This window comes from Suricata suricatta, chromosome 2, assembly GCF_006229205.1.
Source record: "Suricata suricatta isolate VVHF042 chromosome 2, meerkat_22Aug2017_6uvM2_HiC, whole genome shotgun sequence".
Lineage (NCBI taxonomy): Eukaryota > Metazoa > Chordata > Mammalia > Carnivora > Herpestidae > Suricata > Suricata suricatta.
In genome coordinates, this window is record NC_043701.1 from 134175133 (window position 1) to 134199786 (window position 24654).

The 24654-nt window shown below is 36.3% G+C and overlaps 1 protein-coding gene across 5 annotated transcripts in view; it reads right to left on the reverse strand.

The window, feature by feature from the left end:
* The window catches only part of MICU1 (mitochondrial calcium uptake 1), a 237074-nt gene that overhangs the window by 138465 nt on the left and 73955 nt on the right, over positions 1–24654 (reverse strand). For all 5 annotated transcript variants that reach the window (XM_029931893.1, XM_029931890.1, XM_029931889.1 and 2 more), the window contains exon 4: positions 17454–17616. In XM_029931893.1, coding sequence (XP_029787753.1) covers positions 17454–17616 — 163 coding nt within the window. The remainder of the gene's footprint in view (positions 1–17453; positions 17617–24654) is intronic.

Sequence of the window (24654 nt, forward strand, 5' to 3'; positions counted from 1 at the left end):
AATCTGGTGTGTATGTTAAAATTTTAACAACTCAATTCAAGCTGGCCACATTTCAAATTATTGGAGTAATACCTAAAAGAACTAAAAAGTTAACTTAAAATTTAAAGTGGTTGCATATGTGACATGGACTGGGAAGATGCAGAAAACGGAACAGATCTGTGTTTTCACTGAATGCTCTGTTATAGTTTGGAAAATGTTTTCCCATGTGCATTTGCAAAAAAAGGAGGTGCGTGTAAGGACAGCCTGGCACATGCTAAGAATTCCTGTCATTTATAAGCAAATACAGACACAAAGTAGGCCAAAAGACTAATACTTTTAAGATGAAAAAAAAAACCACATTAAGATGCTTATTTCGTCTGTTATATTTAGATTTCTTTACCTATCAAATGGAGCAGATGGCAAGATTAGATCAGTTCTTAACAAATGGTTGGGGTGGAGTATGGAAAATGAGAATGGCTGAAAATTCAAGCTATTCTTACTACTACTCTAGAGATTCTGTTAGCCCCGCACCGGGCTCTGTGCTCAGAATGCAAAGCCTGCTGAGGATCCTCTGTCTCCCTCTCTCTCTGCCCTTCCTCTGCTCACGTTCTGTCTCTCTCTCAAAAATAAACAACAAAAACAAAAAGAATACTCTCAGTTTAAGCCTCAGAATGAACATTTAAAAGATTTGTTTTAAAGAAAATAGCAACTCCTTCTGTCAAAAGACAAAAAGGAAACTGAATCAAACAGATCATTTCAAGCTCAATAAATTAGAGCTTAGGTAAATGGAAACTGAATAATTATAGTTAAGAAGTCTCAACTATCTCTCAAAAATTTAGAGATTTGTTTTTTAATACTTGAAATTGTCCTAAAAATTAATTAAAGTGATTATATGTTTCAGTAAGACAGACTAATATAGGACAGGAGAGCATAGTTCTAGTTCATCAGATATGTGACTTATTTATTATTGTACTGTAGTCACATGATTTTATCTTCTGTCTTACTAATCACTGTAATAAGTTGTAATCTATTGGACATATTTTATAGGTCCTATACCACATGCTTTTCATATATATACACATATATGTAATTTAATTTTCTTAATCCTACAAATTAGTTGCTATGATCTCAATTTTACAAATGAGAATATTAAATTTAGAGATGTTAAATAATTTGCCTATGATGACACATATACATTTCTACTTTCTTCCAATCATCTTCATTCATTATTGTTAACTTCTTAAACTCTTTTGGTGGCTCTTCTGCCTGTCCCCTAAATATATGTACTTTTTTTTTTACTGTTTTATTTATTTTTGAGACAGAGAGAGACAGAGCATGAGCAGGGAGGGGCAGAGAGAGAGGGAGACACAGAATTGGAAGCAGGCTCCAGGCTCTGAGCTGTCTGTCAGCACAGAGCCTGACGCGGGGCTCAAACCCACGAATGTGAGATCATGACCTGAGCCGAACTTGGAGGCTTAACCGACTGAGCCATTCAGGCGCCCCGATATATGTACTTTTTAGAATATCCTCCTTGGATACCATCTCTTCTCACTTTATGTTGTCTTCAATAATTTCATTACATATTCAAGATGCCTAATAAACCCAAAACAAGGTACATTACCAAAAAAAAAAAAAAAAATCAAACTTCTGAAAACCAAAGGCAAAGAAAAAAAATCTCCAAAGCAGCCAGTTTAAAGGGCTAAAAGAGGGGCTCCTGGGTGGCTCAGTCCATAGAGCCTCTAACTTCAGTTCAGGTCATGATCTCAGTTTGTGAGTTCGAGCCCCACGTGGGGCTCTGTGCTGACAGCTTAGAGCCTGAAGCCTGCTTCAGATTCTGTGTCTCCTTCTTCTCCTTCTGCCCTTCCTGTGCTCATTTTCTCCCTCTCTCCCTCTGTCTGTCTCTCCTCCGCTCTCTCAAAAAATAAACATTAAAAAAACAATGTGCCAAAAAGAATTTCAACTCAGAATTCTTTATCTAGTGACAATATTTCTTAAAAATGAGGACAAATTTAAAATGTTCTCAGATGAAGGTAAACAGAAGTCACCACCAGCAGACCTGCTCTAAAACACATTCTATTCTTCAAGGGGGAAGGAAATGATACCTGAGAGAAATTTGGAATTTGAGAAATAAGGAAAGAGCAATAGTAATGGTTAATATTCAGATACATATAACTGACTATTTTCTCCTCTTAAGTATTTTATGTATGACAGTTGAAATGAAAACGTCTGGGGGAGTTTTTAATGTATGTAGCTCTAATACATATGACGGTATACCATAAATTAGGGAAGGACCTATATAGCGGTAAGATATCTATATGCCACTTGAAGCAGTAAAATATAAATTTGCAGTTAACTGTGAAAAGTTAATTATGCATATTATAATCTCTACAGCAACCACTAAATTTAAGATATACAAAGAAATACAGTCAAAAACCTCAAATCAAAAATATTAAAAAGTCTTCAAATAATCCAAAAAGAAGGCTAGAAAGGGGTAAAAGAAGAACATAAAAAAGATGGAATAAAAAACAAATAATCAAATGGTAGACATAAATCCAAACAAATAAAAATTACAGTAGATATAAATCATCTGAACACATTAATGAAAAGGTAAAAACTATCATATTGGATAAGAAATAAGATCCAACTGTATGTTTTCCACAAAAAATTTATCTTAAAGATACTGATATCTTTAGGTAGATTAAAAAAGAGGATGGAAAAAGATATATCATGAAAAATGAATCAAAAGAAAGGTCTACATAAATAGGAAACTATGTAGACTTCACAGCAAAAAACTTTTAGCATAAAGGTCAATTACATAATGATAACAGGATCAATTCACGAAGGAGACAGAATAATACATTTTAAACTTGTATGCACCTAATAAGAGTTTCAAAATTTTTGAAGCAAATACTGATAAAACTGAAAGGATGATAGACAAACCCACAATTAAAGTTGATCAACACTCTTCTTTGAATAACTGACAGAGTTTAGACAGATAATCAATAGGAAACAGAAGATACTAAGCATATCACTGATTGCCAAGGACATAGGTAGGATAAAAACAGGAAGGAAGAATTACAAACGTGTATTTGTACAGTGTTGGGAGTGATGAGTATGTTCATTACGCTGATTATGCTGATGATGTTTCCATAGTACGTACATGTGACTAGTATGTCAAAACTCATCACTTTAAATATTTATTAATTTACATTATTTATTAATTTATGCTATTTATTCTACGTAATTACATCTCTAAAGTAGTTAAAAAGAAACAGTACAAGCTATCAAGGAAAACATAACTACATTTGAAAATACCAGCAACTTCTGTATACTAAAAATTACCACAAACAAAATAAAAAGACAAGTCATAGAGTAGGAGAAGATATCTGTAAGATATATATGATAGCTTTCAAGAGAGGATATATAAAGGACTTCTACAAATAAAAAAATCAAATAGAAAAGTGAGCAAAGAAGATAGATAATTCGTAGATGGCACTATGAGTAGCCAATAAACATTCAGAGATGATAAGCCTCGCTAGTTGCTACTGAAATGCAAACTAAAACCACAAGGATACAATAATTCATTCTAATAAGTTTGCTAAAAAAAATTAAGTCTGACAATACCAAGTGTTAACAGGAATGCAGAAGAGAAAATTCATATATTCTTGGAGAATATGTAAATTGTTACATCTAATCTGGAAACCAGCTTGGCAATATTCGGCAAATTTGAAGAGGAATGTACCCAGAGGCCAGCAAACCTACTTCCAGATACATGTTGAAAATAACTTCTTGCAAATATAAATACGCACAAGGGCACAAATGGAAAAAGGTAGTTCACTGTGGTACAGTTTGTAATAGAAAAAACACTGGCATACTATAGTTCTCAAATATTCATTTTCTTTCACTTGACCTCCAAGGACAAGCCAATGACTTTGGGCTCAGCCACATGACTTGCTTTGGCCAACAGGATATTAGCAATATGATGTAAGAGATCCCTAAAATGGGCTTCTGAGGTTGACTTGCTTTCCTGCACCTCTGCCAGTTGTATGAGAGGAATATATTCTGGATAGCCCTGTGGTCTAAAAAGGAAGAGAAATATACAGAGCAGCATGACAAATTTTCTGAGAAAACCATGAAGCAGAGCTGCCCTTACCAAGATGAGCCAGACCTTAGCCTACATACAGAGCAAGGCCAGTCGGGATCAGCAGAGTCTACCTCACATGGCCTGCAGATGCAGAAGCTAGATAAGCGCTCATTGCTTTATGCCACTGACATTCTCTGGTTGGCTGTTACATAACAACAGATGACCAACTCAACCGAAAGTAAGTTAAATGTTCATTTACATGAACACAGATAAATACTGACGTATTTATACAAATGGTAAACTATACAGCAGTGAAAATAAGAAAACAACAGCTATGTGGATCAACAAATATACAAACATACATATGTAAAAATATATTCAACATATTAAAAAATGGGAAATGTAGAGTAGACTATGTTACTTACATGGTAGTAAAAACCTTAAAATCTCAGTGGCTTACAATAAGGAAGACTTACATATCGTTCACGCTACTTATCTATCACATATTGTGTGCAGCTCTACTCCACAGAGTACTGAATCTGGTAGCAGCCTCTCTTTAGAAGATGGCAAAGGTAAAAGACAACATAGGAAACCACAAACTGACTCGTTATAAAGATTTTGCTTGAACATAATGTAGATCATTATTAGTCAGAATAAATCACATGGCTAAGTCCAATGTCAGTGCTGGGGGATGAAATTAATCATTGTCCTGCTCCAGGGGTTATGGAGGGCAATGGATATTATAATCTTCAACAGGAATGATAAATACCAAGTTAAGGACAGTGGTTATCCTTAAAAAGACAGGGAGTGAAATGAAGTTTCAGAGAGATACATGGGGTTTTCAAAATAATTTAAAATGAAGGTATGAAATAAATATGGGTAAATACTAAAATTTGAAAAAAGCAAGTAATGGCTACAAGAGTATTCTCTTATTTTCTATATTCTCTGCATATTAAAAATTCTAAGTCCAATTTAATACCTATATTTTAAATTGGTTTCTTCTCAGAAACAATATAAAAGAAGCAGGGAAAGATAAGAGGAGGGGAATAGAAGGGACTTTTGAGGCTGGTTTAATTTCTTTCAACTCTGCCATCAGTATGAGAAGAACATATCCTGGGTACCTCCCAGAATCCTATTTACAAGGGCTTTAGGAGCTCTGGTCCGGAACCCGGACAGAGAACAATACATATATTCCTTATTATTTTGGAAAGGGTCAGTAAACTTTTGCATAAAAGGCCAGATAGTAAATATTTTAGGCGTTGTGGGCCACATACAGTCTCTGTTGCAACTATTCAATTCTGCTATTTCATGAAAGCTGTCATGAACAATACCTAATGAATGAGTGTGGATATACTCCAATAAAACTCTTTCATCACACCAAAATTTTAGTTTCATATAATTTTCAGGTGTCACAAAACATCTTTTTTAAATGAGAAAAAAAAAAAGTAAAAAGCATTCTCAGCTCATGGCCCATATAGAAACAGAGTCCATTGCTGCTAACCAACACCTGCTCTACATTCAGCAGCACTGCAAGGAACTAAAAGTAGAAGGTTCTCCTACTGAAGTAAATTATCTTGTTGGGGAGAAAATAGTAGCAAAAAATGCTTCAAAAATATATTTGTTGTCTATACTTTCATATGTTTTTCTATTACTAATTAGTGCCCTTTTGTTTCAGCTTAAAGAACTCCCTTTAACATTTCTTATAAAACCAGTGTAGTGGTGATGTACTCCTTCAGCTTTTGCTTGTCCAGAAAACTTGATCTCTCCTTCAATTCTGAAGGATAGCTTTGTTGGGTAGAGTATTCTTGATTAGCAGGTTTCTGCCTTAAGCACTTTCTGTACATGGTGTCATTTTCTTATGGTTTGCAAAGTTTCTGCTGAAAAGTCTACTTAGAGTCTTACCGAAGTTCCCTTATACATAACAAGTTTTCTCTCTCTTATTGCTTTTAAGATTCTCTCCTTGTCTTTAACTTTTGACACTTATAATATGCCTTCGTCTGAGTCTTATTTAAAACTGAGCTCCTGGATCTGGATGTCTGTTTCCTTCATGAGCTCAGAGAAGTTTTCAGACATTATTTCTTCAAATAAGATCCCTGCCTCCTTTCTCTTTGCTCCTTCTGGTATTCCTGTGATGTGAATGTGAATCAACTGACATTGTCTCATATGTCCCTTAAGCTATCTTCACTCTTTCTCATTCTTTTCTCTTTTTGCTGCTTTGATTGAATGAGTTCCACTGCCATGTCTTCAAGTTCACAGTTCTGCTGCATCTATTCTGACATTGAAACCCTCTATTGTATTTTTCAGTTCACTTATGGTATTCTTCAGCTCTGTGATTTCTATTTGATACTTTCTTATGTTTTCTCTCTGTTGAAATTCTCAAATTATTCATGCATTATTCTCTTGAATTTGGTAAGCATTTTTATGACTGTTATTTTTAACTCTTTATCAAGTAAAACAGTTATCTCCATTCCATTAATGTCTTTTTCTAAGGATTTGTCTTGTTCTTCCCTTTGGAATACATTCCTCTATTTCTTCATTTTCCTTGACTCTCTGTATTGGTCTTTATGCAGATAAAACAGCCACCCCTCTCATCCTTGAAGGAGTGATCTCATATAGAAACTGAGCCTTACTGGGGTGCCTGGGTGGCTCAGTTGGTTAAGCATCCAACTCTTGATTTCAGCTCAGGTCATCATTTCACAGTTTGTGTGTTCAAGCCCTGTGTTGGGCTTTGTGCTGACAGTGCAGAGCCTGCTTGGGATTCTCTGTCAACCTCTCTCTCTCTCTGCCCTTACCGTGCTTGTGCTTTCCACCTCTCTCTCAAAATAAACATTTTTTTAAATGTTAAAAAAAAAAAAAAGAAAGAAAAAAGAAATTGAACCTTATTGTTCAGCCCTGCCCTAGTTCTCAGTTGTCTCTTAAACCTTTGATTGTCTAGGCAGCCTACTTTATTCTTAGAGACTCCAGTAGTTGAGGGTATGCTAAGATCTCTCCGTATCTTAAAGAAGAAAATCTCAGCACCCAGAGTCAGGCTAATTGGATTCTTAGGCAGCAGCTTTTAAATTATGCAAATATATCTCTTTCAGAGGAACAACGGAAGATGGGTGTTTCTGTGTGCTTCTTCACACGGAGCCTTGATTTGTCACCTGAGTCAAATTATTAAAATATATGTCCTCTGAGTAGAAGCCACAAAAGCTAGAAAGTCAGATAGGCACATAAGTTCCTTTCTCAGAAACACTTGCAACCCGGGACAGAACAGAGGGAACATGAAGATGGCACCCATATGTCTCCCTAGTCTCTGGAGAGAACAGTTGCTGCCCGCTAGATATGTGTTTAATTAGAAGCCTGGCCTTCAGGCCACAGCTGTAAGAGCAAATACAACTCTAAACACAGGAAAAACTAGGGTTATGATTCAGTCTCTTCTTGGTGTAATGTGCCCTGGGGGAACAGCCAATTAAAAACTGCTTCTCCTTAAGGCACCAGGGTGGCTCAGTCGGTTGAGCATCTGGCTTCAGCTCAGGTCATGATCTCACTGTTCATAGGTTTGAGCCCCACATCAGGCTCTGTGCTGACAGCTAGCTCAGAGCCTAGAGCCTGCTTCAGATTCTGTGTCTCCCTCTCTCTCTGATCCTCCCCTGCTCATGCTGTCTCTCTCTCTCTCTCTCTCTCAAAAATAATAAATAAAACATTAAAAAAAAAAACCTGTTTCTCCATCTATTACAGTCCTTTGTGACCTGCAAACATAAGCCCCACAGGCCACCAACCACAGCCAGGTAATCAAGGGGTGTGACCTGGGTAGCAGTGAAACAAAGAGCCCAGACATGTGCACAAGCTCTCTTTCAGAAGGCCCAGCGACCTTGAATGAAGCAGAGGGAGAGTGCAAAGATGGCTCCCACTGGCCTCCAAGGTCTCTGGAGAGTATTTCAACAGTCCTTCAGATATGCATTAAACCAGAAGCCTGTCCCTCAGTCTAAATCTTCAAAACAAGCCAACAGGTCTCTTTCATAGAAAGACTATGCATGTGTTTCAGTCTGCCCCAATGTGTTTCTGGACTGTGCCCCAATTAAGAATGGTTTCTCTGTTATAGTCCTATGGAACCTACAAACAAAAGCCCTGGTGGCCACCAGAGGTAAGCAATCAAAGGGTGTGTCCTAGGTGACACAAACCAGAGCACTGGACACATGTACAAGTTCCTTTCTGGGAGATACTGGCACCTAGAACAAGGCAGAGGGAGAGTGCAAAGATGGAGCCCACTGGCTTCTGTCTTTGGAGTGTGTTTCGGCTGGCCTCTAGATATGTATTAAATGAGATGCCTGCTCCTCAGGCTGAAGCTTTTTTAAAATTTTATTTTATTTTTATGTTTTTTATTTGTTTTTGAGAGAGAGACAGCACAAGCAGGGGAAGGTCAGAGAGAGAGGGAGACACAGAATCTGAAGCAGGCTCCAGGCTCTGAGCTAGCTGTCAGCACAGAGCCCGACGAGGGGCTCAAACCCATGAACCGTGAGATCATGACCTGAGCTGAAGCCAGGCGCTCAACCGACTGAGCAACCCAGGCGCCCCTCCGGCTGAAGCTTTAAGATAAGTAGCACAGGCCTCTTTCACAAAGACTGAACTCTTTTCAGGCAGCTGCCTCTAGGTCATCCCTATGGGTGTTAAAGACACAAGGCCTCCTGGCTTTAAAGCTAGATGTTCAGGAATTCATCTCATACGCAGGTCTCAAAAACTGGGGTGCCAGCTGTAGGGTTCAATGCTCTCGTTCCTTCAGTAGCTCAGGGCTATGAGTTCTCTCCTGACCACTGAATGCTGTGCCAGGGATAGATTTATGGCAAGACTGTGTCTCAGCCTCTCCTATCTATTTCAAGGTGGGTTTTTCTCATTTGTCCAATGTGTAGGAGTTGCTCATCTAGTTTTTGGATTTCTTTCAGAGGAAATTGTTTTGTATGTAGCTGCAGATTTGGTGTCCGTGGGAGGAGACTGAGGATCCTCCTACAACACCATCTTGAACCAGAACCCACTGTATATGATCAAGTAGAAAATTATGTGTCTCAAAGTAAAAGTGCACTAGGGAAGATAATAATATGCATGAAGGGTCATTCTAGAGAGAATATGGAATCCAGGAAAATCAAGTCAAGACAAATACAGTCAGTCAGTGGGATAAGGTGGAAGGGAAATGGGGATCGTCTTTGTTCTGACCAAAGCTCAAGTTCTTCTACATAGCACTTTAAAAACTCTCCCATGCTGCTGCTTCTCCCAGTCATTGGCTGGCTACGTAAAACTGGTTACTACAGTAGCAAGAGTACTCACAGCCCAGAGCCTGAAGCAACTGCCTCATCCACGATACCAGGGATGGTACTGGCATTAAGACTGCACAGAGAGGGAGACGAAACATATTCAAGTCATATATTAGACTTTTTATTCCCCATTTAACTATGGCTACCCTAAATTTTCTTGGTAGACACACAGAAATATTCTTTTTTTTTAACCTCATTTATTTGTTTATTTACTTATAGAGATAAGAGTGCATGAGTGGGGGGAGGGGCAGAGAGAGAGGAGAGAGAATCCCAAGCAGACCCCTTGGTGTCAGCATGAGCTCAATGCAGGGCTCCATCTCATGAACTGTGAGATCATGATCTAAGCCAAAATCAGGAGCTGAACACTTGACCAACAGAACCACCCAGGAGCCCCAGTAAAGAAACGTTCTTAATCAGCTTTTTACTGAAATTCATCAGCTCTCCACTCATCTAAAAACTGCTTAATTTTAGGGCTTTGTGTGCTTTGCGAATATTTTTAAACTGTTCTAAAACTAAAACTTAATAAATTTAGATCTCTTAGGTATCCTGGGATATGGTATGTGTGAAAGACATGACAAAACAAAGTTGAAATATGAAACTACTGGCTAGATCCAGCCATCTGACAACAGAAATTTAAACTATTAAAAAAAAAAAAAAGTCTTACTCTTATCTTTATTCCAACCTACACAGGAATAATATATATTTTACCTCTGCTGCATCAATATTTATGGAAACTACTGTTCATGAGCAAACAAAAATGAAGCCAAATTTTCCAATCTTATTTTAATATTATTATTATAATTTTCCCTCATAATTTTCTTCTTAAAGGAAAATCAATCATTCATTATTCTGGCTTTTTATGAAAACGAGGAACGTACATGGCATATTAGACATTTATTAACTAGTCTGTTCGTGTTAACAGATCTTTCGGTAATTAATAAAAGATTACAAAGTTAAATGTCAAAATGTGTGGAAGCAATTAAAAAATATGATACCCAAAGGGAAGGAAAATTCTTCCTCAAATGACCAAATATCTTTAGTGACCTGCCTAAAGTCTTGCTTCATTTTCACTGTCACACTGGAAGCAAAACACATTCTTATTTAAAGTTATTGATATGACTTAGATTTTATCTGGGCATCAGAAATAATTGTAAGGTACAAAAATATTTTACTATCATAAAACCCAGGAAGATATTTTACAATGTTTTTTTTTTCTCTATCTTACACAGATTATAAAAGGCATTCTACTCTATAAAGGCAGGGATTTTTGTCTATTTTATTTATTACTGCATCCCTTCCATATAGAAATGAGTCTAACTCACAGCAGAGGTCAATCAATACTTGTTGAATAATGTATATGAAGTGTATTAGAAAATAAAGGAACAAATAAAGAAGAGTAAAATAATTCCTTATAATCTTAGCATTTAGAGAATCAATATTTTGGTATACTGTCTTTTAATTGCTTCATTATTTATTTCCTACATGGGTGAAATGCAAAGCACAGAACATATTAAATAATACCATAGGGATACAATCAGTAAGATCCCAAATGAGGGAAGGTCTATAATATAAATGACTCATATTCATTCACAAATAAAGGATGTCTAGACTGAGTTTCCTAAAAAGTAGGGAACCAGTGTAAGAGGATCAGAAAAGTGAAACAGGGAAGGAGCGAAAGCTAATTGAAGGGTGTGTTACGGTGCTGATTACCGCTTTAGACAACTGGGGCGCACTTCTCCTTGGCCCATCTCAGAATTGACCACCCAAGACAATGGAGAAGACAGTATTTGTCCACTAAGTTTCAACAAAGAGTAAACTCCCTTGTACCGCCATACGTGTGCACATGCCAACATGGTCGAGGGGGCTCCTGCGAAGGGCCCATGCTACAGAAGCACAGATACTCTCAAGTAGAAAGCAAGGGATGCATTATACAGTTGAGTTTCCTCCTGCTAGGCTAGACCTCTGTACTAACTGCTGCAGGAACAATCTGAGCAAAAAGGGGAAATGTGGGCTGAGAGATGTGAAACAAAGAATAAAACTTGTCTTGTACAAATGGTAAGAAAAAAGAGAGGAAAAAAAATGTGTTAAGTAAGGACTTAAGAGATAACGAATACAGTGTGTGACCATCTTTGGAGGTTGGTTTGAACAAACCAACTCTACATAATGCTTTATAGAGAAGGAAATTTGAACAGGGCCTGGATATTTGCTGTTAAGAAATAAATGCTATTTTCAAAAAATGTAGTATTTAAAAATTATTCTTATTGGGTTTCTTTTTAGTACTTATCTTTTAGATACATATACAGGTATTTACAGATTAAATGATATGTCTTGATTGGCTTTAAAATAATCTGGGGCACCTGGGTGGCTCAGTCGGTTAAGCGTCCGACTTCGGCTCAGGTCATGATCTCACGGTTCGTGACTTCGAGCCCCATGTCAGCCACAGCTCAGAGCCTGGAGCCTGCTTCTAATTCTGTGTCTCCCTCCTCTCTCTGCTCCTTTTTTGCTCTGTTTCTCTCCCTCTCAAAAATAAACATTAAAAAGAAAGCAATCTAGCATGAGGAGTAAGAAAGTCATAAATGAAATTAGATTGGCCATGTGTTGGGGTGACTGGGTAGCTCATTTGGTTAAGTATCCAACTCTTGATATCTGGTCAGGTCATAATCTTGTGGTTCATGAGTTTGAGCCCCACATTGGGCTCTGCGTTGACAGTATGGAGCCTGCTTGGGATATTCTCTCTCCTTCCCTCCCTCTCTCTCTCTCTCCCCTTCTCTGTGTCCCTTCCCTGCTCTCTCTCCTGCAAAATAAATAAACTTAAAAAAAAAAAAAGATTGGCCATGTGTCAACAATTGTTGAAGCTAAGTGACAGGTATATATAGGCTGATTTATAATTGATTCTATTCTCTGCATTTTTATACATGAAAATTTCCATAACAAAATATATAAATATACAGAAGATTTCCCGTACTGTTGAGAGGTGATAGTTCTACCTGGAGTTTTCATCTGTCCTATAGATATTTAATGTTAATAAGTATGGGCAAAACATTACAAACTCCCTGGTTAGAAAACATTGTAACTCTTGCTGGTTCCCCAAGCTCACATTGCTATTTCACATGTCTGTATTCTGACCATGCAATTTACTCAATCTGAACGATGCCCTTTCCATCTCATATACATGATGAATTACTATTCAGTTTTCTTCTTTTTTAAATTTGTATTTTTGAGAGAGAGAGAGGGAGCACAAGCTATGGAGGGGCAAAGAGAGAGAGGGAGACAGAATCCAAAGCCGGCTCCGGGCTCTGTCCTGTCAGCACAGAGCCTGACCGAAGGCTCAAACCCACAAACCATGAGATTGTGACATGAGCCGAAGTTGGATACTCAACTTGACTGGGCCACCCAGGCACCCCTATTACTCACTCTTCAAAGCCTAACTCAACTGCTGCCTCCCCTTTAGGATGTCTTCTTTAAACATACCCTCTAAAAGAATAGCTTCATTTTTATGTCCTACTTCTGTACCATATACAACCAATTCCTGCTAATTGTGGCATTTATGCTTTATAAAATTTCCATGAGAAATGAACTGCTGAATACCGACCTATTTCTCCTAGGGGAAATACAGAGTTGGGTTCCTCGAACCTCTGGTCACAACATTTTTGTTAGCTGATCAACATATTAATTTGTTTTATGTGTGTTTCTGTTTAAGACATTTTATTTTTTCTCTCTCTTCTCTCTTGCCCACCCTCCAAGGACACTTGTTTAAAGAAAGAAAACTGAAACAAAAAGGCAAAGCTTTCATTCGCTTGACTTCAGCTGGCCAACATATGCAAGGGGTGACTCAAATCTTGGCTGTTCTGCACATATCTGCAGATGACTGCAAAAGCACTGCAAGTACTGATTATAGGATTACAAGTACCTTTTAGTGAGGATACAAATTTGCAAACACAAAATTTGCAAATGAGGATTGACTTTCTCCTCCTTTAAAAATTGAGGCGAAATTCCATTAACATAAAATAACCATTTCAAAGTGTCCAGTTCAGTGGCATTTATTACATTAGGTGTTGTATAACTACCACCTCTATCTAGTTCCAAAACCTTTTCATCACTCCAAAACAGAAATCCTCACACCAATTAAGCAATCTGTTCTCATTCCCCCAACCCAGCTGGCAACCAGCAACCCACTTTCTATCTCTATGACTTACCTATATTAGAGATTTCACATAAACAAAATCAGAGGATATGTGGTGTTTTGTCGTTAGCTTACTTCACTGAGCATAATGTTGTCAAGGTTCAACCCCATCTGAATAATATTCCACTGTATGTATACACTATACTTTGTTAACCCATTCATCTGTTAAATGACATTTGGGGTGTTTCCACTTTTGGTGTATAGTGAATAGTGTTGCTGTGAATATTCACGTACAAGTACTCATTTGAGCACCTGTTTTCAATTCAGGCTTATACAAGTAGTGCAAGTGTTGGGTCATACGGTTAATTCCATGTTTCTGAGAAATGGATAAATTGCTCTCCAGAGTGTGTGTGGCATTTTACGTCCTCACCAGCAACATGAGGGCTTCAATTTATACACATATTCACCAACACTTGTTTTTAAATTATGGGCGTGAGGTAGTAAGTATATTGTGGTTTTGATCTGTATTTCCTTTGTGATTAATGACATGAAGCATGTTCTCGTGTGCTTATTGGTCATTTGCATATTTATTTGAAGAAATGTACATTCAAGTCCTTTGCCCATTTGTTAATTGCCTTTTTGTTGAATTATAAGAGCTCTGGTAGTTTGTATGTGCCTAGAAATTTGTCCGGACATCTTTATCTAGGTAATCCAATTGGTTGATGTATAATCCTTCAGAGTATTCTCTTAAAATCCTTTTTATTTCTGTAAGTAGGTAGTAATGTCCCACTTGCATTTCTGATTTTAGTTACTTTGTTTCTCTCTTTCTTTCCTGGTCTAGCTAAAGGTTCCCCTCATTTCTTTGGATCTTTTCAAAGAACCTAATTTTGTTTTGTTGATTCTATTTTCTTTTCTCCATTATTGCTCCATTAACTTTTATCATTTCTTTATTTCACTATCTTTGGGTTTTGTTTGCTCTTCTTTTTAGTTCCAACACCAGTTTTTAGGAAACTGATTTGAAATCATTCTTCATTTTAAATTTTGGTCTTTAGAGCTATAAGTTTCACTCTACCTGCTGCTTTCTCAGCCTGGCATCAGTTTTGTGAAGTTCTATTTTCTCATTCATTTATCTCAAAATATTTTCTAACTTCTCTTGGGATTTATTCTCTGATCCAGGGGTAGTTTAAGCATATGTTGTTTACTTTCCACACATTTATGAATTTTCTAGTTTTCCTTCTGTTACTTAACTTATGTATAGTTTCATTCTATTGTAATCAGAAAAGATACTCTGTATGATTTTAATCTCTTGAAATTATTAAGATTTATTTCATAACCTAACATACAGTCTATTTGGTCTGTTCTGGAGAATGTTTGAAGTGTACCTGAGAAGACTGTGTATTCTGCTGCTCTTCAGTGGAATGTTCTATAAATGTCTATCTGGTCTTACTGTTTATAGGATTAAGTCCTCTTCACTAACCTTCTGTGTAAATGTTCTATCCATCATTGAAATGGCAGGACTGAAGTCTCAGACTATTACTAAAGAACTATTTTTTCCTTTAATTTGGTCAATGTTTCCTTCACACATTTTGGGGTCTGTCATTTGGTATGTATTTACTTATGCTTCTATCTTCTTGATGAACGAATCCTTGTATCGATATACAATGTCTTTGTCCTCTGTAACAATTTCTTACAAAAATCTACTTTGTCTCTTTTAACAGAGTCGTCTCAGCTCTCTTTTGGTTACTATTTGTACATTTTCTTTTTCAACCTACTTGTGTCTTTGGATCTAAAGTAAGTCTCTTACAGACAGTATGAAGTTAGATCATATTTTTTTCTACTCTCATTCTCTTTTAACTGGTAAGTTTAATTTACTTATTGTTTAAAGCGAGTGCTGGCAAAAAAAAAAAAAAAAAGCATCTGCTTCTGCCATCTTGCCATTTGTCTTCTACATGTCTTACATATTTTGGTCCCTTGATTCCTCCAATCTTATACCATTTCTGTTCCCTCATTTCTTTTTCTGTATATTTTAAAGTTGTTTTCTTAGAATCTAACTGAGGGATTATAATTAATATCTTAAATTGGTAATAATCTAGTTTGAATCAACATTAACATACTTATAACTATTGTTTTACAAATTTGTCTTTTAAATCATAAAGGAAGCAAAAAGCAGTTACAAAGCAAAAATAAATACTGACTTTTAAATTTAAAAAAATTTTTAATGTTTACTTATTTTTGAGAGAGAGAGACAGAGAGAGAGAGAGAGAGACAGAGAGAGAGAGAGAGAGAGAGAGACAGAGTATGAACGAGGGAGGGGCAGAGAGAGAAGGACGCACAGAATCCGAGGCAGCTCCAGGCCCTGAGCTATCAGAACAGAGACTGATATGGGGCGCCAGCCCACAAACCATTGAGATCATGACCTGAGCTGAAGTCAGGCGCTTAACTGACTGAGCCACCCAGGCGCCCCAGCAATACTGACTTTTATATTTTCCTGTGTAGTTACCTTAACTGGTCTTTATTATTTTCAAATTTCTGAGTTACTGTCTAGCATCCTTTCATTTCAGCCTAAAGAACTCCATTTCGCATTTTTTATAGGGAAGAACTATGAGCAATAAACGTTCTCAGCTTTGATTATCTGGAAATGTGCTAATTTCTCTTTCTGGGACTCCTATTATATATAATATTTAATGGTGTCTCTCATTTACCTTAGGCTCTGTTCATTTTTAGTCACTCTTCTTTCATTCAGTTCCTGTGATAGGACAGTATCAACTAACCTAAGTTCTGTGATTTTTCTATCTCCCCCCTCAAGTCTACTGCTGAACTGTTCCAGTGAATTTATTCAGCTTCTATACTTTTCAAGCTCGACAATTATTACTTGCTTCCATTTTACAATTTTTATTTCTTTATGGGTATTCTCTATTAATACATTGTTCACCTCGTTTCCTATAGTTCTCTGTCTACAGTTTCATTTAGCTCTTTGAGCATATTTAAGACAGTTGATTTAAAGTCTTTGTCTAGTAAGCACAATGCTTGGGCTTCCTCAGGAGGGATGGTTTCTGTCAATTTCTTTTTCTTTCTATTGATGGATCATTTATTCCTGACTATTGGTATGCCATGCAATTAATTGTTTTATTAAAGGCTAAACATTTTGAATATTATAATGGGGTAATTATGAAAACCAGATTCTCCCCATTTTCCAGGGTTGGGTGTGATATACCTTGTTGAGGACTACAGTCCTCAATGTTTAGTTTCCAAAAACAAATTTTTTATTTTTTTGCAAAGGCTGTGTTCTCTGTCATGTGTCATCATTGAAATTTCTGTTCTATTACCTATATAGTCAGCAAGTCTAAAGACTAAAGATAATTCTTTAAATGCTGGAAGCAAAAAGAATGAAAAAACATAACTAAAAACACCATTCTCCTAATGTTTGTAGATTGGCTCTGAGCTGGGGACCTCCTTTAATTTTTAGCTAGACCTCCTACACTTCTGCCTTGACTTTCACTACTTCACTTCATGGGGCATGAAGATCAGCAAGAGGTACAAGCCCACTCAAGTCTTTTCCAAGCATATGTCTGGCCCTGGGTGTGCGTGGTGCACTCTGGATTTCCAAGTATACACAATGGTTTCTCAAAACTTTTCTACCCTGAAATGTCTTCCTCCAAAGTCTCCTCCTTTCTAGGCTTTCTAGTCTGTCTATTGCTTGTCCCATCTGGACTCACTTGGCCCAATGACAACAGGTACCATACGTCTTTAAATCTTTCCAGTAGATGATACCTGGGTACAATCTCTTCAAGCCAGAGCCCTGGTTGAAGTTGGCTCATTACACTGTAGGCTCCTCTTTTATACTCCTGAAGACTGGAATAGTGACATTCAGTCACTACACAATGAATACACTTATCGCATGGACCTGTAATGTTTAGACAGTATAAAGAACAACATAAAAAAATAATATCATAATCTTATCTTTCCCATTAGCACTTACGTTCTGGTTGTTTTTCATTAGGTGTTATGGAGCGCACAAAATCCTGCGGGGTCATAAACACTTCAGATTCACCAGGCTCACTGATTACTTTCAAGGTGGCAAAATATCGGAAGATTTTGTCTGGTGTGGAATATGCCCGGATCCTATTCTCATATTCCATCACCTGAAATTGAAATTTAGAGAGTGTTACTATATTAAGCAATTCTCATTTTCATATATATTCCATCTTATTTTTTGGAGTTATTTTATTACATCTTTTTTTTCTATGACTGGATTTTTTTATATTAGACATAATCTTGAATTTCTAAAACTTTTCAACCTTTACCCTCTGGTATAACATTCATATTCCTGTTGAGGAAATGCTTAACTTCTGTTCTTTGCAAATAATTTTCTAATTCCTTAAATCACTGGAAGCCACAAATTTGAAAATGTCATATAAGAATTCAAAAGGTCTCAGTAATAGGATATAATGACAAATATACGGAAGCCTATAGATTCCTAAATACCAAGTTTTTAAAAAGGGATTGATTTTACAGTTTTTACATTGATATAATTTCTTAAATCCTAAAACAAGACAGAATTGGGAATTTGTAGGTTTAAACAGCTAACTGCTGGAAATCCTTTATATATACCATATTAATTTTTTTATTTTTTAAAAAAGTGTTTATTATTTTGAGAGAGAGAGAGAGTGTGTGTGTGCATGTATTACATCAGTGGGGAGAAGCAGAGAGAGAGAGAGAGAAATAGAGAGAGAGAGAGGAAGAGAATCCCAAGCAGGCACCGCACTGATGCTGGGGCTCAATCTCACCAACCATGAGATCAGGATTTGAGCCAAAGTGAGTTAGATGCTTAACTGACTGAGCCACCCAGGCACCCCACATACTCCATATTTAAAAAAGAGCAGAGCTGGGAAGAATACAAGTAAATACCTGACTAGTAACAGAATCAAATATGTCATATATTAAACTAAAAGAGTATAATATTAATAGGCCTATTTTTTAATCTGGCATCTAAGTTGTGATTCTGCGCATGCAACATACAAACACTGTAATTCTGCATAATCTTCTCTTACAAAAGTAGGTATGAGAAAAATCTTTTTTACCAAAATACCAGCTACATAGTACTCTGGTGAAAAGATTTCTCTCATACCTGAATTTCAGATGTTGAGATAGCCAAAAATAAATAGTAGCTTATAAATAACTAGTAGGAAATGTGTCAAGGCAATACAAGCTAAAAATCCAAGAGTTCAATGTCTCAAAGGCAATTTGCTAATATTAAGAAAAAAATTAATGTTCTTTATTTGCCATATTAACACAACTAACACTGTAACTGCCACTCCTGGCTAAATGGTCTCTTTGAGGTCACTGACTGCAGCGTTCCACTACCTGATATGCTTTCAGCAACTAGGAAAGGACCTCTAATTTATAACTATACATGACAGGACTCTTCCAAGGCTAACATGATTAAAATCTGAGTACTATTTATCAAAACATTTTGCATGTGGCAAACACACTAAGTCTTAAGGCATAGCTACAAGTATTAAATCAAAGACATTTTATATTATGTAACAACTACCTGCTGGGTAGTTCTGGCTATAGAAGAAATCACTTTAGGACATCTGTATTCTTGTTTTCCTGAACAACAACAACAAAAATAATCAGTTTGTAATGTTTAGGGCATAAGCTATAGCTACTGCCAAAGCTGTTTTTGTGAACTAAAAACTTAAGTCAATCTTATACAAGATAAAGATAGAAAGACAACAACTTAAAAGACAATAATTTTCAGACTCAAAGCCAGAGATGTTGGTTTTTGCAAGTCCCTAAATTATGTTGCTGAATATTATTAGTTTTGGTTTGAAACAACAGGCCAAGGCAAGGTTTGCATTCCCATATTGTTAGAGTTTAATATAAACATACTGTATAGAGCATATTTTACTTTTTTTCACTTAGCAATGTATCTTGGAGATTATACCATAACAAATGATATAAAGCAGTCTCCTTTTAAGTGGTTACATTTAAAGGAATTCTAACAAACTATTTCATAAAACATCTGGAATACAGCATCTAAGATAAGAAAGGCTTAGAAACCAAGATCTATAGAAAACTGTTGAAGGATTGTGAGATGGTTAGCCTGGAGAAAAGATTTACTAAGGGAATTATAATAGTTATATTCAATCATTTACTTAAAACATTCTGGAACTTCATGATGTTAAGACAGTTCTCTTCAGTAAAACTGCTGGTCCTGAAACCAGTTCTAGGGTTTAATTTTAGTATATGCCTAAGGAAATCCAAGGCTATAATATCTTGAGGCCAAGTGAATGCAAGTGACTGTGAATCTCTGTGGGCCCTTATGTCAGAACTCATACATAAGCTTTGAATGTAGACTGCAGCCAGACCTTGGAAAAGGTATCAGGCAGAATAAATTAGTGTCTGGCACACTTTCTTTCAAGAGGTGATTTATAACACCCAATCTGTACCCCAACAGCTGTGTTCCATGTTAAGGACCCACTCCCTTTTCCATCTAGTGAATTTCTGGCCACCATAGTAACAATCATCTATTATAGGATGATCTCTTGAAGTTCTATGAAATTCCAAGATCTATGACACCAGTGTCACTGAAAATAAAGCAAATTAATTTTTGGCAGCAAAATTAAGGCAACTGGCTTTTAGAGGAACAAAAAGAAAAGAGAATAAAAAATAATGAAGATAGCTTAAGGAACTATATAGCACATCATCAAAATGTCCAAATAGAAATTAAAGGGGTCCCAGAAGGAGAAAGAATGAGAGAAAGAGGCAGAAAACTTATCTAAAGAAATGATAACTGAAAATATCCCCAATCTGGGGAAAGAAACAGACATGGAGATTCAGGAAACTCAGAGTTCTAAACATGATGAATCAAAAGAAACACATACTGAGACACATTACAGAGCTTTCCAGTAAAATAAAAGCTGAAGGAGTTCATCAACACTAGATCACTCTTATAAGAAATGTTAAAGGTAATTTCTGAACCTGGGGTGCCTGGCTGGCTCAACTGGTAGAGTATGTAGCCGTTGATCGCAGGGTCATGAGTTTGAACCCCACGTTGGGCGTAGATATTATTTGAACTTAATTTTTATAAACTTTTTAAAAATTTTTATTTATTTTTGAGAGAAAGAATGTGAATGGGGGAGGTGTAGAGATGGGAGGGACAGAGGTTTCAAAGCAGGCTCCACACTGACAGCAGAAAGCCCGACATGGACCTCGAACTCACAAACCCTGAGATCATGATCTGAGCTAAAGTTGGATGCTAAACTGAATGAGCTGCCCAGGCACCCAATAAACTTTTTTTAAAAGGTAATTCCTGAACCTAACAAAGAGACATCAGTATCAGAAAAACATAAAAAATGTAAAAGTCACTGGTGAAGGTAAATATGTAGTTAATTTCAAAACACTTTAGTTTTGTAATGGTGGTGGGTAAATCACTTCTCAAGAGCATGGAGATTTTTTAAAAAGTATTAAATATAACTATAATAATATATAAATAGATAAACAATGTAAAAAGATATAAATTGTGATATTAAAAACATAAAATATTGGAGGTCTATAAAGGCAGACCTTTGAATACATTAGAAGTTAAACTGTTATCAGCTTAAAGTACACTGTTACAAGATTCTTGATGTAAGACCCGTGGTAATCATAAAGTAAAAACCTATACAGATACACAAAAGGTGAAAAGAAAAAAAATCCAAGCAGAAAATGATCAAGTCACAAAGGAAAAGAACAAGAAAGGAACAAAAGGGTAAGGGAATTACAAAACCCTTAGGAAACAAGTAACAAAATGGCAATATGAAACCCATTTCTGTAAATAATTACTTTAAGTGTAACAGATTAAATCTTGCAATCAAAGAAACAGAATGGTAAAATAAATATGAAAAACAATACCCAAATCTGTACTGTACAAAAGAGGCTCATTTCAGCTTTTAGGACACATACAGGCAGTGAAGTTGATGGAAAAAATATATTCCATGCCAATGGAAGCCAAGAGAAAACAGGAGTAGCTATACTACAAACAAAATACACTTTAGGCCAAAGACTATAACAAGAGACAATAAAGAGAATAATATAACAATAAAAAGTCAGTTCATAAAGAGAGTGTAAGATTTCTAAATAGTTATGTATCCAACATAAAGAACTTAAATATATAAAGCAAATTTGACCAGAACTGGAGGGAAACATACAAAGCATTATTTACAACAGTCAAATTATGGAAGCAACACAAGGGTCTATTGATAGATGAATGGATAAGGAAGATATGGTACACACACACACACACACACACACACACACACACACACTGAAATATTACTCAGCAATAAAAAAGAATGACATCTTGCTATTTGCAACAACATGGATGGGTCCAGAGAGTAAAAGGCTAAGTGAACCAAGTCAGTCACAGAAAGACAAATACCATAAGATTTTCACTCATATCTGGAATTAAGAAACAAAACAAATGAGCAAAGGAAAAAAAATAAAGACAAAAAATCCAGACTCTTAAATATAGAGAACTGATAGTTACAAGAAGGGGGGTGGGGGGTGGATGAAATAAGTGATGGGGATTAAGGAGTATACTTGTTTTGATGAGCACTGGGTGATACATGGAATTGTTAAATCACTGGAAACTAATATAACACTGTATGTTAAATAACTGGAATTAAAATAAAAACTTTAGAAGACAAAAAATAAAATAAAAAGCAAAACCAAAAACAACCCACAAAAATCAATTCAATTCAATGGGCAGAATGACCTAAATAGACATTTTTTACAAGGAGGACATCCAAATGGCCAACAGATACATGAAATGATGCTTGACATCACTAATTATTAGGAAAATACAAATTAAAACCACAAGGAGATATCATCTCACACCTATTAGATGGTTATCAACAAAGAGAGAAAAGATAACAAATGATAACAAGTGTAGATGACGTATGGAAAAAAGGGAACCTTTCTGCACTGTTGGTGGGAAAGTAAATTGGTTCCGCCTTAAAGGAAAATAGATTGGAGGTTCCTCAAGAAATTAAAAATAGAACTACCACATTATTCAGAAAACCCACTTCTAAGCATATAGCCAAAGGAAACTAAATCAGTACATTGAAGAGATATTTGTTCTGCCATGTTCATTACTAGTCACAATAGCCAAGGTAGGGAAACAACCAATATAAGTCATGGAATCTCTAAGGACTCCATATAGCCAAAACAATTTTGAAAACAGAATAATAAAGTTGAAGGACTACTACATCCTCACTTTAAAACTTAATACAAAACCACAGTCATCAAAAGAATGTGATACTGACATAAAGACAGATATACAGAACAATGGATAGAATAGAGCCAGAAATAAACCCTCACATACACGGTCAAATGATTTTTGACAAAGGATAGTCTTTTCAACAAATGGTGCTGGGAAAAATTGGTATACACATGCAAAAAATATATGTTGAACCCTTATCTAACTCCACATCAAAAAATTAACTTGGATCAAAAACCAAAATGAAAGATCTAAAATTATACAACTTATAGAAGAAAACAAACAAAAACATCATGACATTAGATTTGGCAACAATTTCTTGGATATGATACCAGATGCACAAGAAACAAGCAAACAAAACATGGACTTCATCAAAGTTTCTAAATATTGTGCATCAAAAGATAGTAGTATTGGGGTGCCTGGGTGGCTCAGTCGGTTAAGCATCCAACTTTGGCTCAGGTCATGATCTTACGGTTCATGGGTTCGAGCCCTGCATCAGGCTCTAAGCTGGAGCCTGTCTTCAATTCTGTGTGTGTCTCTCTCTCTCTGCCCCTCCCCTGTTTGCACTGTCTCTCTTGTCTCTCAAAAATAAATACAAAAAAAAAAAAAGAAGAAGAAGAAGAAAAAAAAGATAGTAGTATTAACAAAGTAAAGAGGTAATCCAGAAAATGAGAAGAAATTATTGCAAACCATATATCTGATAGGGAGTTAATAAGCAGATTATATAAAGAACCCCTAAAACTCCACAATGAATAAAAACAAAAATGGAGTTTAAAAATGCGCAAAGGAGGTGAACAGACATTTGTCCAAAGAAGATATACAATTGACCACTAGGCACACGCAGAGCTGTTCAACATCACTGATTATCATGGGAATGCAAATGAAAACTATACTGAGATATCACCTCACATCTGTTAGGATGACTAATATAAGAGGAACAGAACAGAACAATCATTGGCAAAGACATGAAAAAAGTAGAACCTTTGTTGGGGAAATGTAAAACAGTCTGATGCTTCCATAAGAAAATTAAAAATGGGATTACCATATGATCAAGCAATTTCACTTTAGAGGATATACCCAAAGAACAGAAAGCAAGGTCTCAAATAGATATCTGTATACCTACATTCACAGCATCATTTTTCACAACAGTTACCATGTGGAAGCTATCCAAGTAGTCAGCAATGGATGAATGGATGAACAAAATGTGGTAAATACATACTCTGGAATATTATTCAATCCCCAAAAGTAAGGAAATTCTGAGAAATGCTAAAACATGATGAACCTTGAAGACGCTGTATGAAGTGCAATATGCCAGTCAGAAAAATACAAATACTGTATGATTCCACTTGTATGAATTTTGTTTAGCATTCAAAATCATGGAGAAAAGGTAGAATGGTAGTTGCCAGGGGCTGGGGGAAGAAGGAAGTAAAGAGTTACCGTTTAATGGGTATATATTTTTGGTTTTAGAAGACAAAAACAGTTTTAGTGATGGATGGTAAGATAATGATTACACTCTAAGATGAACTGTATACTTAAAAATTGGTAATGTGGTAAATGTTGTGTCTCTTGAATTTTTTTAATGTTTATTTGTTTTTGAGAGAGAGGACAGACAGTACAAGCGGGGGAGGGGCAGAGAGAGATGAAGATAGAATCTGAAGCAGGCTCCAGGCTCTGAGCTGTTCACACGGGGCCCAACACTGGACTCAAACTCACAACACGGATTCAAACTCACAAATCACGAGATCATGACCTGAGCTGAAGTCAGATGCTTAATCAACTGAGCAACCCAGTCACACTAATATCTTTTTGATGTTTACTTATTTTTTGAGAGAGAGAGAGAGAGAGAGAGAGAGAGAGAGAGAGAGAGCAAGTGAGCAGGGGAGGGGCAGAGAGAGAGATGAAGACAGAATCTGAA